The 16,255-nt window shown below is 40.5% G+C and overlaps 1 protein-coding gene across 1 annotated transcript; it reads left to right on the top strand.

Annotated features, from left to right (window-relative positions):
• The first annotated feature begins 90 nt into the window (after nucleotides 1-90).
• CDR2 (cerebellar degeneration related protein 2) lies at nucleotides 91-16,176 on the top strand. Its single transcript, XM_049791103.1, has 5 exons — nucleotides 91-371; nucleotides 5,841-5,953; nucleotides 10,644-10,792; nucleotides 11,061-11,225; nucleotides 12,446-16,176. Exons 1-5 carry the CDS (start codon nucleotides 293-295, stop codon nucleotides 13,311-13,313), a joined length of 1,374 nt encoding a protein of 457 aa, XP_049647060.1. The 5' UTR covers nucleotides 91-292; the 3' UTR covers nucleotides 13,314-16,176.
• The last annotated feature ends 79 nt before the right edge of the window (nucleotides 16,177-16,255 follow it).

Raw genomic sequence — 16,255 nt, 5'->3', positions numbered from 1 at the left:
CTCCCCGCCGGGGAGGTGAGGGTGTTGTGTTTGAATCGCGGGGAGACGGTGGGCGGGTGGCTGTAGCTTGCCACGTTGCCGCCGGCAGCTTCGCGCAGCCCGACCAGGAGGGGGAGAGGTTCGGCAAAGTCCGGAAACGCTCGGCAATGGCCGGAGGCGGCTTTTAAGGAGAGGAGCGGCTGCCGGCTTTGCCCTGCCCTGCCCTGCCCCGCCGTCGCTCGGCGCGAGGGGACTCATTCGCCTGAGCGCTGCCGCCTCGTCCTCCCGCCGCGCCGTGAGGGGAAGGGGCGCGATGCTGGCCGACAGCCTGGTGGAGGAGTTCGAGATCCGCGAGGATGAGCCCTGGTACGACCAGCAGGACCTGCAGCAAGGTGAGCCGGGGCGGGGGGAGAGGGAGCGGCGGCGGGCGGCGGGGGGAAGCCGTCGCCGCGGGGGGCGTGTGAGGGGAAGGGGCTGTGGCGAGGAGGGCGTTGGGAGGGAAGGGCTCTCGGGGAGCCGTCGCCGCGGGGGGCGTGGGAGGGCAGGGGCTGCGGCGAGGAGGGCGTGTGGGGAGGGAAGGGGGCTGCAGTGAGCCGCCGCCGCGGGGGGCGGCGAGGAGGGCGTGGGAGGGAAGGGAGCGGCGGGCGGGCGCAGGGCACCGCCACAGCGGCGGTGCGGAGCCCGGAGGGGCGCCGGGCGCTCGGGCGGGGCGGCGGGAAGGGCGTGAGGGGGCCGAAGGCGCCGGCGAGGGTCGCGGGGCGGCGGCGGGAGCGGGGCCGGTGCCGCCCCGCGAGTGTCGCAGCCGGGAGCCCGGGCTCCCCTCACGGCCGTGCTTCCCGCCGCCTCGGGCGCGTAGGCAGAGGGAGGGTCGCTGTTACCGATAAAAGATCGCAGGCGTCTTTGTTTGACGGAAGGGGTTGCTGCAGCCGAGTTGAATTGTGCCCGGGTTCCCCTTCGCCCGGGAGGGAGGGAGGGAGGGAGGGAAGCGGCTCTCCGAAAAGTTGTGCCTTGACAGGACGTAAAGCAGCTATGCGGGGTGGGCGCTGGCAGCGTGGGGGTGGGTTGCTATATTGCACCCTGTTGAGCCTTTTCGTAAGGGCTTCGAGTCGATGGAGCTGTGAATGTCGCTGTGCTCGCTTAGTTGCAGGTTCATTATTAAAAACTTCCAAAGTTTTCTTCTTAAAATATATTAATAACGCCACTATCCATCAGAATTAGACGTATCTAGCTCTTGTATGTCATTGTCTCAATACACTACCTGCAGGAGTTAAATGCTATCCTTGATTTCACACGTGAGGAAGGAGTCACAAGAATATACCAAGTATAATTGCACTAAAAATCCTCTACAGACATGATACGGAAAGCATGTGCAATTTCCTTACGAGCTTAGTGGTATTTATGACTGGTATTTACTTAGTTCTACTTTTTGTTATTAATCCTGAGTTTGTTTTAAAAGGCCAACTCAAAGCTGTGAAGTGGCTTCCTGCAAACCTGCTCCAGCCTTATGATTTTGGCTTTTACATTGAAGTACATTAATTCTTGGGATTGGTAGGTGCTACTGTACTATAAACCATAAATAAAGATACTTTTGAAAGCCTTTCCTAGCTAAGCAGTTTTCACTCTGAGATCGGGCATCTGACAGCAGAAGCTTCTTTTGAGATGGGCATAGGTGTCTCTAATTGTATGCTTTGACTATAAAATAGCTAACTGTTTGAGAGCTGTATTTAGGTACTCCTTGCTTCAAATAGATGTTTTCATGGCTCTAGGATACAAACCAATAAATTTAAATAAGATCCCCAAACCATAGTTTGCTGTCAAAGGGAAGAAAATGGAAAATTTGAAGACATGATTTAGCAATGTTTTTACTATGTCAGCATTTATGGGGTAGACCTACAAAGAGACTTCAAAATGTATAGCAACTGAATTTTGGCCTTATTGATGTTTCTTTAATTTAATCTTTTAATTCAAATGAGTGAAATAATCACCATTTGGCTCTCTACTGTGAGCTTTTAAGAAACAGTATTCCGTTCTAGAGGTTAGTGCATTCTGAGGGTTGGTTAATGCTCTCCCAACATTTGCACAATCTTTTTCTTGGGGATTATCTCTTTACAAGCCTAAATACAAGTGACTAATAGCCTTGCTAAAAGGGAAAGAAGGAAAATAAACTGATGGGCAAGTTGAAATGCAAAGAAGAAATTCCTTACAGGAATGGGTTTTTTTTAAGTGTTCTGTTATACTTTATTCCTGGAATGTGAAAAATACTCCTCCAAAGGCTAAGCAATACCAATGTATGTAAACAGAGTAGTAAGATTGGTTATCAAGGTCTCTTGAAACTTTTTACAACCCAAACAATCAGTGCGCATTTAAAAACTGAGGAGTAAGTTTATGAGAAAACCTAGGTTGTAAAACACCAGGAAGCACCCTGAAACAAGCTTGTAGTCCTTGTCAGCCAGGCTTTGAAACTTAAAACTAGGGTAGGGTTTTGGAAAAACTTTGACAGTCTTTGTATGCACCAAAAGCTTTTGCCTTGACAATGGAGGTGGGCTTTTCTGGCATGCTGTTCATGAAAAGAGAATGCTCATGGAATTCTTTTAAGGATGGGAACAGCTATCCTTCCTTCTGCAACATCCATGTTTTGCTGCAGTATGCTGACCTTTGAAAAAGAATTTTTACATGACTGCTCTTTTTACATCTTGCTGTTACTTGCTTTAGCAGAACAGGGGGTAATCTGAACATGGAGTAGGAAGTATGAAGCTAAGTAAAAAAAGTTAAGGGTTTAATTTTACAGTTAAGTAAACTTCAACCGGGCTTGCTTACTTTTCTTGCACTACTAATGCCTTTTACTGTTGAAAAGAACAGGCTTATTTTTAGATTGAAAATTCTCTGAATCATTTTTGTTAGGTGGGTTATGGAAAAGTAGAAGAGAAGGATTTTGTACTGTTTTTATCTTTTTCTCAATTGTAGTAACGCTGTCAGAAGAGGTTGGAGAAGTGCTGGTAAGTGAGGGCTGTTTAACATCACAGAAGACTTATCCTTGAAGTCTTGTTTTGGTTTAGAGATTTCTGATGGAGATGTTAAACACCAGTACAACTGATCAGATTTCCTAAAATGAAGATCTGAAGATCTGCACGTATGCAGTTTGCATTATTAAAAACCTCTCTGCTTATATCTTCTGGGTGAAAAGGAAAAAAATGCATGTCTGTGGCAGAACTTAGCTGTTACTTTACATAAATTTACAACAGAAAATGCAGTGTGCTTCTAGTATTGTACAGTAACTCTCTAAGAGAAATGTAAATGAACTGTTTTCCTGCTGTATCTTGGAACAGATTTGCTCTTAAATTTTGGTCTTTATAGGGCTTATAGGTACTTAACAATGTAGAAAAATGGACTAAAAAAAAATTCTTAATTTTAGGATAGGTGAAATTGTTTCTGTCCTTGCTTTCTCCAGGGGTAGGAGTTAGGGTTTTATTGCATGTTCCTGAGCTCTTCCACTTGTCTTCTCCCCCTCAGAAACAAATTGCCTTAATTACAAAATAGCATGCTTCTCGCATAGTAACTCATCTGTGCTTCTGCCATTCTAATGAACAGAATGAGTGTGTAAGTATAATGACATGAATTCTATTATTCACATTGTATTCAAAGTACTGTGTGGTATATGCTACTTGATTTAGTAGATGAGGGGGCATTTAAGAATGAGACTATCAACTCCTAAATGTACTTAAAACATCAGAACAAACTTTCACTTTGGGAAGGGAAACGGCAGCAAGTAATTCCATTATGCATTACGTCTTTAACATAATCCTAAATCCTCTCTAAAGCTCTTATTCTACTCTATTAAAATAAAAGAATGAACTATTTAGTCTTTGCCTTGAATGATGCCAATATTGTTGACTGGCTTTAAAGATTGTGGGTCCTAGTAAAGATTTGCATAGTATGAGAACTTGTGAATTGGGAATTCATTTTATATAGGATGACAGATTCACTGGATTTGAAGACTGCAGTATTCTGTAATGTGATAGAACAAACAGCTTGGTGTTTGACTGGGAGTTACTCTGTCCATGGGTAAACCATGTACAATCTCTGTTTAAAAATGGGAAAAACTTAAGCAGGATACCTTAAGGTTTCCTTATCCAAATACTTTAAACCCCAGCTCTAGAATAGGCTGTGTTTCTTAACGAGTGGTGTTACAATGAAAAAGCTATGTGAGGATAAACTCCTAAGTATAGATCAGCATGCCATGTGGCTCCTAGTCATACATCTTTTGAAACTGTGAAGAACTCCCATGCGGTGTGATTTGTTTTAAATATTTTTTGTGGCATTTATTCTAAGAATCTGATCTTAAGGTAGGAAACAAAGCACTGTAGCTGTAAAGAATGTGTAAAGAATACCAGAGCTGTTGTAGACGTCCAATTCTGGCAAAACAACTTAATAGACAAATGTTCCTACTCACTTGTCCTTGTAAGTCTGAATTTGGTCTTTGACTTATGTATGTAGATGGAGTAATCATTTTGGACAGGCTGCCAAATTGAAGGTTAGCACAAAGCAATCTTGGAACAGTGTTGTATCTATTACAACGACTAGCTGATAAGATAATTGGGAAAGGGCAGGAAAGAGGTAAGATAACATGTTAAAACAAGGACATCTTAATCAAATGAAAATGGAATGTGTTTTCTCATCTAGCTTCAACTACTGATGATGCAATACATGTCTTTTGTATTTTAATCTAGGTCTTCTTGAAATCAATCTAAGTTTTCCTTGACTTCAGTCTCTTTCCCATAGTGATGCTAGTTCTATGTGAAAATTAACAAGAATGTATTGCACGCGTGCAGGAGACAAGCTGGTCATGGTCCAGGTGATGGGAAGGAGCTGGAAAACCAGAGATTTTTAGAAATCTGTTGGATTCTGGATTCTTAACATGTAATACCCTGCACAGAGTAATTACAGTTTTAGCAATAACACCAAGATTTATTTCTTTGTTGCATTATGTTAGCTTTTAAATTACACATCTTTAAACAAAATAATATAGAATATCTAGCACTACTGATGCTGTTGAACAAATATCAAGCTTTCCTCTAGAAAGGAACTGAGTGTTCAGATGATTTATTTCTTAATTTGAAGCAACTACAGTCACTGCACCCTGGAGGTGATTGAAGATGACTGAAGTGAAATTGAGATTAAGTGCTTGAGAACAAATGACATTTAAAATGATGTTTTGGAGCACATAAAACAATTCTTGTCTTCTAGGTTTATGAGCTTGAAAAGCAGAATAGCTACACTTCTTTATCAGTTTTATGTTTTTTTGATATTATTGTTTCACAATAAAGAGCATCTGAAACTTTATTTAGCACACTGATCCTGTATGACCTGAGCTCCTTGGTGAAGGGGTAATGGGGAAGAACAGCAAAGTAAGTAACAGTGCAGTCAGCTTTGGCCTGAGTCTACCCTGATGAACATTTGCAGGGTCTTTTATGCTTACTCTTCTAAAATATGAGTGCTGTAAACATGGTGAAGTGTTGCTAACGGACACCTGTGGTGGAGATGCTGGTGTAGTACTAGGCAGATTGTGGGATGTGAAGAGAAGATGGCTGGATGTGTCTGACCTGTGGCCAAGGGGCCAAAGGAAGGAACTAAGGAAGCTTCATGAAATAGAGTATCTTCTAGGTTTCAGGATTGACTTAGACTTGCATTATAAATGGTATACGAATGTTATACTTAAGTATAAGCTAACTTTCATTTTGGGTACTGGAAATAACTTAGAGCAGTTATAACAGCAATAAAAACCCACGTCAAGTAAAATGCTTTAAAATTAGATTGTATTATTGGCTCTACAACTTACATGCAAACGTGATTTCTTTGATTAGATCTTCACCTTGCTGCTGAGCTTGGGAAAACACTACTGGACCGTAACACTGAACTAGAAGAATCTTTACAGCAAATGTATGCCACAAATCAAGAGCAACTGCAGGAGATAGAGGTAAATAATTAAGGGATCCAAGTGTTATAGCATCTAGACCTGCAACATAACAGCACATAAGTTGAGATCTGAATTTCTTGATATCTGATGGACACTTTAAAGAAAAATACTGAACAACCTTTAACCACATGTGCTACTTCGAGAGTTTGAGAACCTGTATAGGCTTGATCAGAGTTAGAACTGTTTGTCTGATTACTGGAAGTTTTGTGCCATTAAACTTCATGTTGCATTTGGCTTGTTTAGTGACAAATGACTGGTATTTTTCTTTTTGTACAGAAAAGTCACTTCAATTATTTTATTGCTAAATTTTGGCTGATCTTTCCAGGTAAAATGACATTAAATTATATGATGATAATAAATTAATAATTTAAATCATTATATGAAAATGTTAGTGGTTACAGCACTGAAATTTAAATGCTGATAAGTGTAGGAGAGATTGAAATAAAATCTGAGGATATGTACTTCCACTAAACTGAGCTGTGGTAAAGGGAGCTAAAGACTATTTTAATTAAAAAAACAAACCAACCAACCACCCCAGCAAACCCAAACACTTAAATAGTATCTAAATACAGGATGTAGTAGATAATATTGTTATGTATTTTTCAGGGTAAAAAAAAAACCCATCACCTTTCAAAACCACCCATCTTTGTGTTACATGGTGGAAAAACCTGGCCATTTTGGCAAATTATTTTTTTTTTTTTCATATTGCCTGTGTTCTTGCAGACCCAGCATTTGTCAGCATAATGGATTTTTTTCAGCTATTAGAGGGCAATGCATGGTCTCTAATAATGAAATTATTAAATATTCAGTACTTTGCTGACTGACAACATATTGGAAATGTAGTCAGCATTTCAGTTTGGTTCTGGTACGAATCACAGGGAACAGGCTGTGACTGGTATACACTAGATTTTTACAGAATCTCAGTTCCTTTGTGCAGGCAGTACTTACACAGTTATGGACAGTGTGTGAATTTTGTACAGCTGCAACTTAAAACACTTATTGTAGTGGTAACAGGTAACTTAAAGAATCTTAAGCTTAATACTTAAAAACATATAGGTTTCTTTAGTCATATTAACACAAATGCAGCATTTTTATTAGGTGCTGCACAATTTCTGAGTGCAGGGTTGTTAGTGTGTTTTTGTTTTTGTTTTTTTTTTTTTAATAAGATACTTCTGGTTTGTACCTCATACTTTGTCTCTTTCCTCTATTACATGCTAAACATCATCTTTGTTGTCTTATTCGTTCTGTGATACAATGGTTGGAATGGATGATGCTTATATTAGTGCCACAGCATTACAAAGAATGTATTTACTTATGTCAAAACTTAAAATAACTCATTGCCATGAATGGTTTTTATAAAAAGATTAATTCTTAAGATCTAGAGAGGACACACACTTCAAGGTACTATACGAATACTATTCTACTTGAGGTTCAACACCTGTATGAACAACTGTTTAAGGAAGCGTTTAATACAGTTACAACACAGCTTTCGAAATAACACAGTATAACTTTGCGATAGATAACTAACCTGGCTCATTGGGTGTAGCTACTTAATAAGCAGCTGTATTTTAACTCTATCTTGAAATATGGAAAATACATTATTGCTAAGCTGCATTCATTTATAGAAATAGTCTTGTGCAATTAAGGATGTAATATCCTGTTGGTTTAATCTAGTTTATTTGCTTAAGCTTTTTTTTGTGGGTTAGTGTTTATTGACAATGTAAGAGGGCTTCAGCACCAGGAAGTGGTCTAAGGTGTCTTTCCAGTAGTGACCTATAGTTGTTGGTGTGTTGTAGGGTCAAGTACTTGTATGTTCAGACAACCTCAAACAGTGACAGACTAATTTGTTCTCTCAATATCTTGCTTTGCTTGGCCAACCAAAAAAAACCAAATCAAGACTTGTGCAATACTACTTTTTGAAGGCTTTATCTGATACCTCTTTCGTCTCTTTCCTCTTCTCCCCCAACATGGGCAGGAGTGTATATTGGGTTGTCCTATTAGTCTCCCCCCAAAAGGAGGGGGAAGAGAGAAGGGAGAACAGTTTTTGTGATGCTTCCAACATCTAAGTAGTGCCTGCACCTTTATTTGCCCAACTCACTGTGTTGAGTCAAAGAACCTGTAGACTGTATCCGTATCTACCATAAAAACATGCTGTCTTCTCTGTTCTACCATCTGTCTTAATCTTCTGTCTTTTCCCAGTGCAGTTTAAAAGTGTAATAGCAACTCAAAACATTTCTTTCTCCAAAGAAGTCTCTCTTGCATCTGGATTTCTGGTAAAGGGAAAATCAAATGCTCCCCTTTTTCAAATACCCAGAGAACCTCAAGATGGAGGAACGGAATATATTAGCTTACTGGCACAAGGGATTGTTACAGGAATTCACTGAAACAAATGGGAATAAGAGTTAGCATATGCAAGGTGCAGTACTTTTTAGCTGGTGAAAGCAGTTCAGTCAGTTATTTTCATACCTATATTTCTGTCTTTGGGAGCGCAGGATACCCCACTGCACAGGATACGCGTGCAAGTGGTGTATCCAGTCTCTATGCTTGATTCTTCCTAATTTTCAAGTACTTGTCTCTAACCTAAATGTGATCTTTCAGCTACTTGTAGCTACTCTGCTGTGTAGCCTTTTCAGTGCAGTGTAAATCTCTGGGTGTTTTTTTTCTCCTACTAATTCACATCTTATGGGTAGCAAAGTCTAGAACTGGCCAAGAAATCATTCTGAAATATGGTACTACCTTGTCTGCACTGAAAAGGAAGGGTCAAAGGCTTTGGGATGCTTAAGATTACATCTAATATATTAAACGCTAACATATTAAGCGTTTTACAGCCTTGGCTCATTATATCTGACCTCTGTGCTGACACGTGTGCCACTAACTAATCACTGTAGATGTAATAAACGCTGGATTGAAAGGGCAACTTTATTCCTGTCTGAATCTGTTCTCAGCACTCAGACTTCAGAAATACTGACACTCTCCTTTTATCACGTGATAGAATGCAAGAAGTCTCAAATGCTGCTTCATGTTAGGTGCTCAGCTGCAGGGGAGGTGGAATAAATGTGAAGCTCTAAATTATTTATTACCACATCTGTACTTTGTTTTGGTGGCCTGGTTATAGCAGGCCAACTTGACACCAGCACTGAAGATACTGGAGATGCAAGGTGAAGAAAATGGTGCTTCACCTCTTCCATTCATCTAAAACTTCTGCAAAAGCCCATTGTAATAAGTAGTAACATCTAATTCCGCCACCAGAGGTTTGGCTTCTGTGCTTAGCCACGCTCCTATTGCTGAAGAAAGTCTGAAGATTTCCAGCTCCTTCTGAGAATAACCAATAGGGAAAGTTAATCTGAAATGGGTCACATTGAGATTCTGCTGCTAATCCATGTACTATTTTTGTATAAATCCTCAGTCATGTGCGCACAGGCTATGAAAGGATCTAGCCAACTGCTATCATGTTGATCTTCTAGAAGTCTGTATGTAGCAGTTACTAGTCCTAGATTAACTTATTATCTGTTCTTAAATTGCCTAAAATGTAAACCCGCCAATCTTTTAATGAGGTAAAAGGTTAAGTAGAATATTAGAAGTTTCGAGTATGTAGCAGGCCTATGTAAAGAGAAGTAATTCTGCGTAGAAGTCTGCTGGATGTTCCTACTTGAAATTTACTTTTCAGTAAGCAGCATGTAGTAATACAGAATATATTGCAAGAAATAAATTCTATGCAAGAACAAAGTATTTCAGATTTAAAGGGTTAGGGTTTTTTTGTTCAAGTCAGTCTGCAAATTGTCTTGTAGATTTTTGGAATTGGATCAGCCCTATCCTGGGTGGGACAATATAAGACACTTGTATTAAGAGCCTTAGGTGATTGTTAACTGCTCTTAGACTGAGAATTCTAAGCTTTCTGACATTATTCAAGAAACTTAACAGCCGATGTCGTTAATTGTAAAACTAAAGAGAATTAAAATGAGAATACTTCATGTGGAGTTTTATTTTTAAAAAAGGCAGGAGACCTTTGTTTGGGATTATAGTAACTGGAATAGTTCCCTGTGAGTTATTAAAGATTAAATTCAATAATTTGAGTATACTTCCTGACACATAGTAGCCCATATACTTTCTTAAGTGTGACTACAACCTAAATTCTGTTCTGCTGAACCTAGTGCTGCTTCAGACTGGAAAAACTTAGGTCAGTGGAAAAGAAATTCAGTTATGGATGGTAGTATCCAATATTTCAGTTTTAATGCTAAGAAAATTGTTGGGTCAACACTGTTGAAAAATTTCTGTTGGAGCCCACTGCAACGTTTAGAAGGACTCGGTGGATAGTTAGGGCTATGTTGAAGTCTGGATTCAAGGCTGCATCAGTGACGACTGCAGTACAGACAAACCCAATCCAGAACGCTCAGGTTCTGGCAAAAGCCTAGCTGCAGCAAGGCTAGATAAACTCGGCTTGCACGACCAAAGCCAACTCCTCTGGATAAAAGGCTGGTTGATCAGCCTGGGTTGACCTCCATGACAAAGGCAAGCTGCCTAGCTGAGTTACTGATGGTGCCTTTTCAACTGAACACTTAACCAAAGCAACCACTGGAATCTACATTTCTGAAACTTAGTAGTTTCTCTATGAATGTGAAGAAAAATGCAGAATAATTGTCCTGTCTTTGTGTTTCAAGTGTAAACTAGTAACAGCAATACTGTCTTGCAGTACCTCACAAAGCAAGTGGAGCTCTTGCGTCAGATGAATGATCAGCATGCAAAAGTCTATGAACAGCTAGATGTGACAGCAAGAGAACTGGAAGACACTAATCAAAAGCTAGTTGCGGAGAGTAGAGCTTCACAACAAAAGATATTAAGGTAACAAACTTACACTAGGGTTCCCCCCTCCCTGGCCCAGTTGATAATATGACAAAGAGCAGTCCAAGTGTATTCATGTAGTTATTGGGTGGCTGTCTCTGTCTAGTGTTCTACAATACTGTTAAATTTAAAGGATAGTTTTATGTAAAGGTCTTTTGGGGCCAAAGAGCAGCATTCAGAGAAGAACCTACAATATGAGGGGATGAGAAATTCTCATGTCCTTGACTAAGCATTCAAATGTTGTTAACAGCAGTCCTTCACCTTTTAGCTTGACAGAGACTATTGAAAATCTGCAAACGCACATAGATGACCTGCAACGACAAGTAGAAGAATTGAAAAAGACTGGACGAGGCCGGATGAACCATGAGAGATCTGACCAGCCAAGATCAGTGCATAGTTTCTCATGTTTGAAGGAGCTGTATGACCTTCGCCAGTAAGACTTTTTACCTTGCATAGCAAAGAGAAAACTGAAATTATTTTAAGCAAAGCTTTAAAAACTAAGACATAAGCACAGATGTCAAACAAGCTAGCAGAAAGACATCTGACGTTCACAACTAGCAAAATATCTGTAGAGTCCTGCACTGTGTGGTGTTGCCACTGCCTCTGGCATACTTCTAGACCGCACTAGTCTTTGTGTGAGAGGAACTGCAGGTTCCACTTTCTGTCCTGAAAGATTCTCTCCCAAAGTCTCCAACCATATCAAAATGTAGCCTAGAAAGCTTACAGCAATTTGCATCCTACTATTTTCAGATAAGAGCATACACACAGATACTCTGAAAAACAAATATCCTAAAAAGCAAAATATTTTCTGTAACTTGCCCTTTCCTTGGATGTCCGTGGGTACTTTTTTTTCCCAAGAAAAGGCAGGATTCCTGCAATAGCTTTCCTGAACTTCAGCTGGTTAAAATGATGCTTAAGCTGGTAAAATGGTGCTTGGAGATCTGGGCTGCTTTTTTAATTTAGAGCAGTTTTACCCAGCTGAACTGCATTAGTACGCCCATCAGGACAATCACCTGGGGTAAAAGCTCAGACTAGCTTCAATCCTAGAAGGTAATTTTTTAAGTGAAGCACCTTCACAGAGAGGCAGAACACGCTTTTGTGTCTGGGCTTCAGCACTACATGGAGGTAGGACTGTAGAATAAATCTGTACATCCAAAAAAAGTTATTTCTTGACAATTCAAAAGATAAGTGGATTCTTTCAAACTGCCAAAGGCTTGTGGAAATACCAGCCTACAGAATTGCCTTGTCAATTTTGAAGCTTGTTCCCACAATCAATAGTGACAAAAGTTACAAGAGTGGAGTCCTGCAGAAAAATAATCCAAGTGTCAGAAAGTATTGCATGATATATGGGGGCAATGTTTATTTAAACTTAAATTATAGATCTTGTTATTCAATAAGCTTGTTGGTAACTTGAAACTGTTAATGAGCGGCCATTCTGCTTAAGCTGGGAGGCTTGATTTGACAGAATTAAGTAACAAACTCTGTTCTGATTATTAAATGGACCAATAAGTTAGTAAAATGACTGCTATGTATACTTTGAGGTGTGTTAGCACATGGGTTAAATCTGTCATTAGTTACCCAGGACAGGAAAACTTCAGGAGTTGTGCTCAGCTCTATTTCCTAAATTTGATAACACTTATTTTGTTTCTGCAGGTATTTTGTTTATGATCATGTGTTTGCAGAAAAGATTACTTCGATGGATAGTCAGCTAAGTCCTCTAGAAGAAGAAAATGAGAACTTAAAAAAGGCAGTTACAGTTTTGCAAGCCCAACTTAACCTAGAAAAAGAGAAGAGGGTAACAATGGAAGAGGAATATAGTCTTATGGTAAAAGAGAACTGTGACCTTGAACAGAGGCTTGTCGATATAGACTTATATCGGGCTCGTGCAGAGGAGCTGGAAGTGGAAGTAGCTGAAATGCGACAAATACTTCAGTCTGAAAACACATTCCATAATGCAGAGAAATTGGTGCCAGAATCCTTTTTCATTTCATTCAAGGAATCTTTAGAAAGGGAGCTTGGTCAGAGCCCGGCAGACGATGGACTTCTGACTGTATCGGAGCTTGAGAAGAAGGCACTGAAACGGAGCAGCAGCGAAACTTTCCTAAGCAGTGCTGCAGGGGGAGACATTCTAAGGGGCCACGAAGAAACATGTATCAGGAGAGCTGAAGCTGTGAAGCAGCGAGGAATCTCTGTTCTTAATGAAGTTGATGCTCAGTATAATGCTCTGAAAGTGAAGTATGAGGAACTTTTGAAGAAGTGTCAAATGGATGAAGATTCTTTGAAACACAAGGCTGTACAAACGCTGAAGCAGTACTCCAAAGACCTAAATGTGGGGAACACCCAGTATGATCTTTCAGCTAGCAATCAAGAATTCACAAATGTGGAGCTAAGTGACTCTCCCGCAAATGCTCTTCCTGAATATAAAGCACTCTTCAAGGAAATTTTTAGTTGTATCAGAAAAACAAAAGAAGAAATAGATGAACACAGAGCTAAGTACAAGTCCCTCTCCTCTCAGCCATAACATTGGGCATACTGATGACCCATTTTCTGTTGATGACTAATGTTAGTCAAGAAGGGGAAGAACTTTATACAAGTGTCAGAAGACCCCTTATACTGATGTATTTCTTGAGCACTCAAAATGAATGTTTTGAATTAGCTTGTAGACCTGTAGTTAACAAGCTAGTTAGTTAACAGCTAGTCTCCCTGTAGCTATGTAGCAATAGATTTAACGTTGTTTAGCACTGTCACACAAACTAGTGGTTGTAAAGCAAACAAACATCATAGCTTAATACTACAGTACTACTTCATCCTACACGTAATCTCTGGCCAGAGCAGTAACTGACACTATATCCTTAGTCCACGTCAAAAATAACAGAGCTAAGAAGGCTGTACTGTATTTCTCACAAGGAACCAGACTAAAGCTTTCCTTTAGTTTGCAGCAATGATCTAGCCCTGTAACTACATCTGTGTAGAAGATAAACAGAAACAAAGCCCCTGACCAGTTCATGGGCAGCCTCTCCTTGGTTCTCGAGAATGAAGTTAGCAGTCCAGCTGAACTTGCTTTGGCAGGGAGGCGGAGAGCTGGCACAGCAGCCTGCACTGTGCTTGCTTGAAGCTAATACCACATTTCCATGTGCACTAAGCTCTCCCACAGATTGGTGTAAATGTCTTCCTGCTAAGAAAGGATTTGATGTGAAGTTTGCCTGGCTTTTTAGGTATGGTTTCTTATGTAGGGCACTTTGTCTTAAGGCAAGATACTGTGAATTGATTATGTATGTTATTTGGGACCTACTGTTCTTTGGTGGAATGTCTGCACATCTTTATGTGTATTTGGTAAGATAGAAAGTTGCAATTTAGCTATTTAACTTTAGTAGTAGCACTGACATAGTGGAATAGCTTTTCTTCTTACATATCACAAACTCCAAGGGCTTGAAGGAGATGGGCCAGGTAAAACCTTCTCATGCTGTTCTGTCTATTGCCTCCAGCATCAGCTTCTGTGGACCTGTTTATTCCATGCTGCCTTGGGGGTGGGAGGATGGACACAACACTGCCACAACACACCCTACTGAAAACAGGGGACCACGCTCTTGTTCTTCCCCTTCTCCACTCCCTAATAGTAATTCATACATATTCAAATTCTGAAAAACAAAGAACATGGATAAGTACGTTCTTTAAAACTGCTTCAAAGTGTGAGGAAAAGAAAGGCTAAGAGATTAAGGGGAGGAGGAAAGGCACAATGAAAAGTGACATCCTTTTCCTTATAAAGGGTCTCATAGCTTAATTTGGGCAGCTGTTCTTGGAATCAACTTACTGCCTGTCTGAGTTGCTGCGATACACCAAACAGTTGACACAGAACCTTGACAGTTTCTCAGCTTCAGTTCAGCTGCTGCAGTTCTGTCTGCCTTGTGTTGTATCCTGTTATGCTTGTGTATAGCTGTCTGTCAGTTGCAGTATTAAGATGTCATATTGTGGGATTTTCCCCAAAACATGTATTGCGTTCTGAAAATTATTTAAAAATAAGAATCTGGCTCTTGTATTTTTCTAAGCAAATAAACAATCCAGTCAAGCTACATCTGTGACTAGTAACTATGCCCATCTGTGCCAATCAGGGAACAGTAAACTAGGTACAGATGGCACCTGCATTATCTAGTCTTGCCATCTTTCCTACATCTACAGAGCTAGGATGGAGTTCCCATTAAGTTTGTATTTTAAAAAGGTTATGCTGTATGAAAAAGGAGAGGCCTATCTAGGATAGAAATCCAGAGGGAACTATGTAGTTTCTCCTCCTTGTGGTGTTTGGCAGTGCTGTTCAAAATGGGGGGGAGGCAGAAAAGCTGCTGTTCTGCCATCAGGTTAAAGGTGTTCTCTCTGTTTCCCTAACACTTGGATCCTTGTCACCTGGAGGTCTGCCCAATTCAGATACTGGAAAGCAGTAATCTTAAATGAGAACGGCATGACACTCTTAGTCACCAGTGATTTACTACTAATATTCCTCACTGCTTCTGGGGAAGGGGGATTCACACCTGCTGGAGCAGAAGACATGTAAAAGCAATTCAGAATTTTTGGTTAAATAGGTGATCTGCAGTGGTTTATTACTGCTGGCTAATTCAGAGCACTTTCATACATACAGTTTTTATGCTTTAAAAATTATTTCCATGGAACTACTTGATTCTTCTTGTAATGTAACTTCCCCTTGGCTACCTGTGCCTATTGCTAAGCTCTGGCTGTACTATACTTTAACACTTACCTGTGCATATTGTGCAATAAAAAAACTCCCAAGGCTGGGTTCTTCTTTCGTAACTTCTCTCAGGCTCTGGCCTTCCCTGAGGGAAGCTGTACAGGTGCAGCCATAGGTAATGCTACGGCAGCAGGGCTGCACTAGGGCAGTACCAGCCATGGGACTTCCAGGACAAAGGCTGCAAAGGCTGCCTGAACTTAAAACACGTCCCAGTTATACTGATGCAGTTAATGAACCACGCTAGCATATTAATTAAGGTAGAGTTTTCACAGTTTAGGTATTTTCCACAGAAATGTGAAATGCCATAAGTGTGGTAACAATATTCTTAGCCAATCTTATCTGGCTTAACTACCTTAATCTGCTTATTTTAGTCAACAACTCGGCCTTTTCTGAGCATAAGTAGATGAAATTAATAGAATCTCCTTGAGCTTCTCATGTGATGGAAATTATAGCAAAGAACATGACCAGTAAAGTAACCATGTTCTACAGTGCTTACAGTAGGATATTCCTTATCTTACTGCAGTTAGGCTTCAATGATAAACCTGTAACAAAAAGATTGGTTACTGCACCTTGTGCAACAGGCCCTTTGCTTGGCAGCTACCCCCTGAAGAATATGATGCAAGCAGAACGATGTAAAGTGGTTTACTATCTCCCTCCAGCCTCTACTAAACATTCCTGACCTTTCCTTCCTCCATAAGCCTTCAGGCTATAAAAGGAGTGGGTGC

The sequence above is a fragment of the Accipiter gentilis genome, chromosome 33 (assembly GCF_929443795.1).
Source record: "Accipiter gentilis chromosome 33, bAccGen1.1, whole genome shotgun sequence".
Lineage (NCBI taxonomy): Eukaryota > Metazoa > Chordata > Aves > Accipitriformes > Accipitridae > Astur > Astur gentilis.
This window is presented reverse-complemented; position numbering and strand designations above follow the sequence as displayed.

Excerpts from the sequence above, each read along its gene's own strand:
- CDR2 (XM_049791103.1), top strand. The coding sequence starts at position 293 with ATGCTGGCCGACAGCCTGGTGGAGGAGTTCGAGATCCGCGAGGATGAG. Across the intron at positions 5,954-10,643 it reads AGCAACTGCAGGAGATAGAG|TACCTCACAAAGCAAGTGGA; the intron begins GTAAATAATTAA and ends ACTGTCTTGCAG. Across the intron at positions 10,793-11,060 it reads TCACAACAAAAGATATTAAG|CTTGACAGAGACTATTGAAA; the intron begins GTAACAAACTTA and ends TTCACCTTTTAG.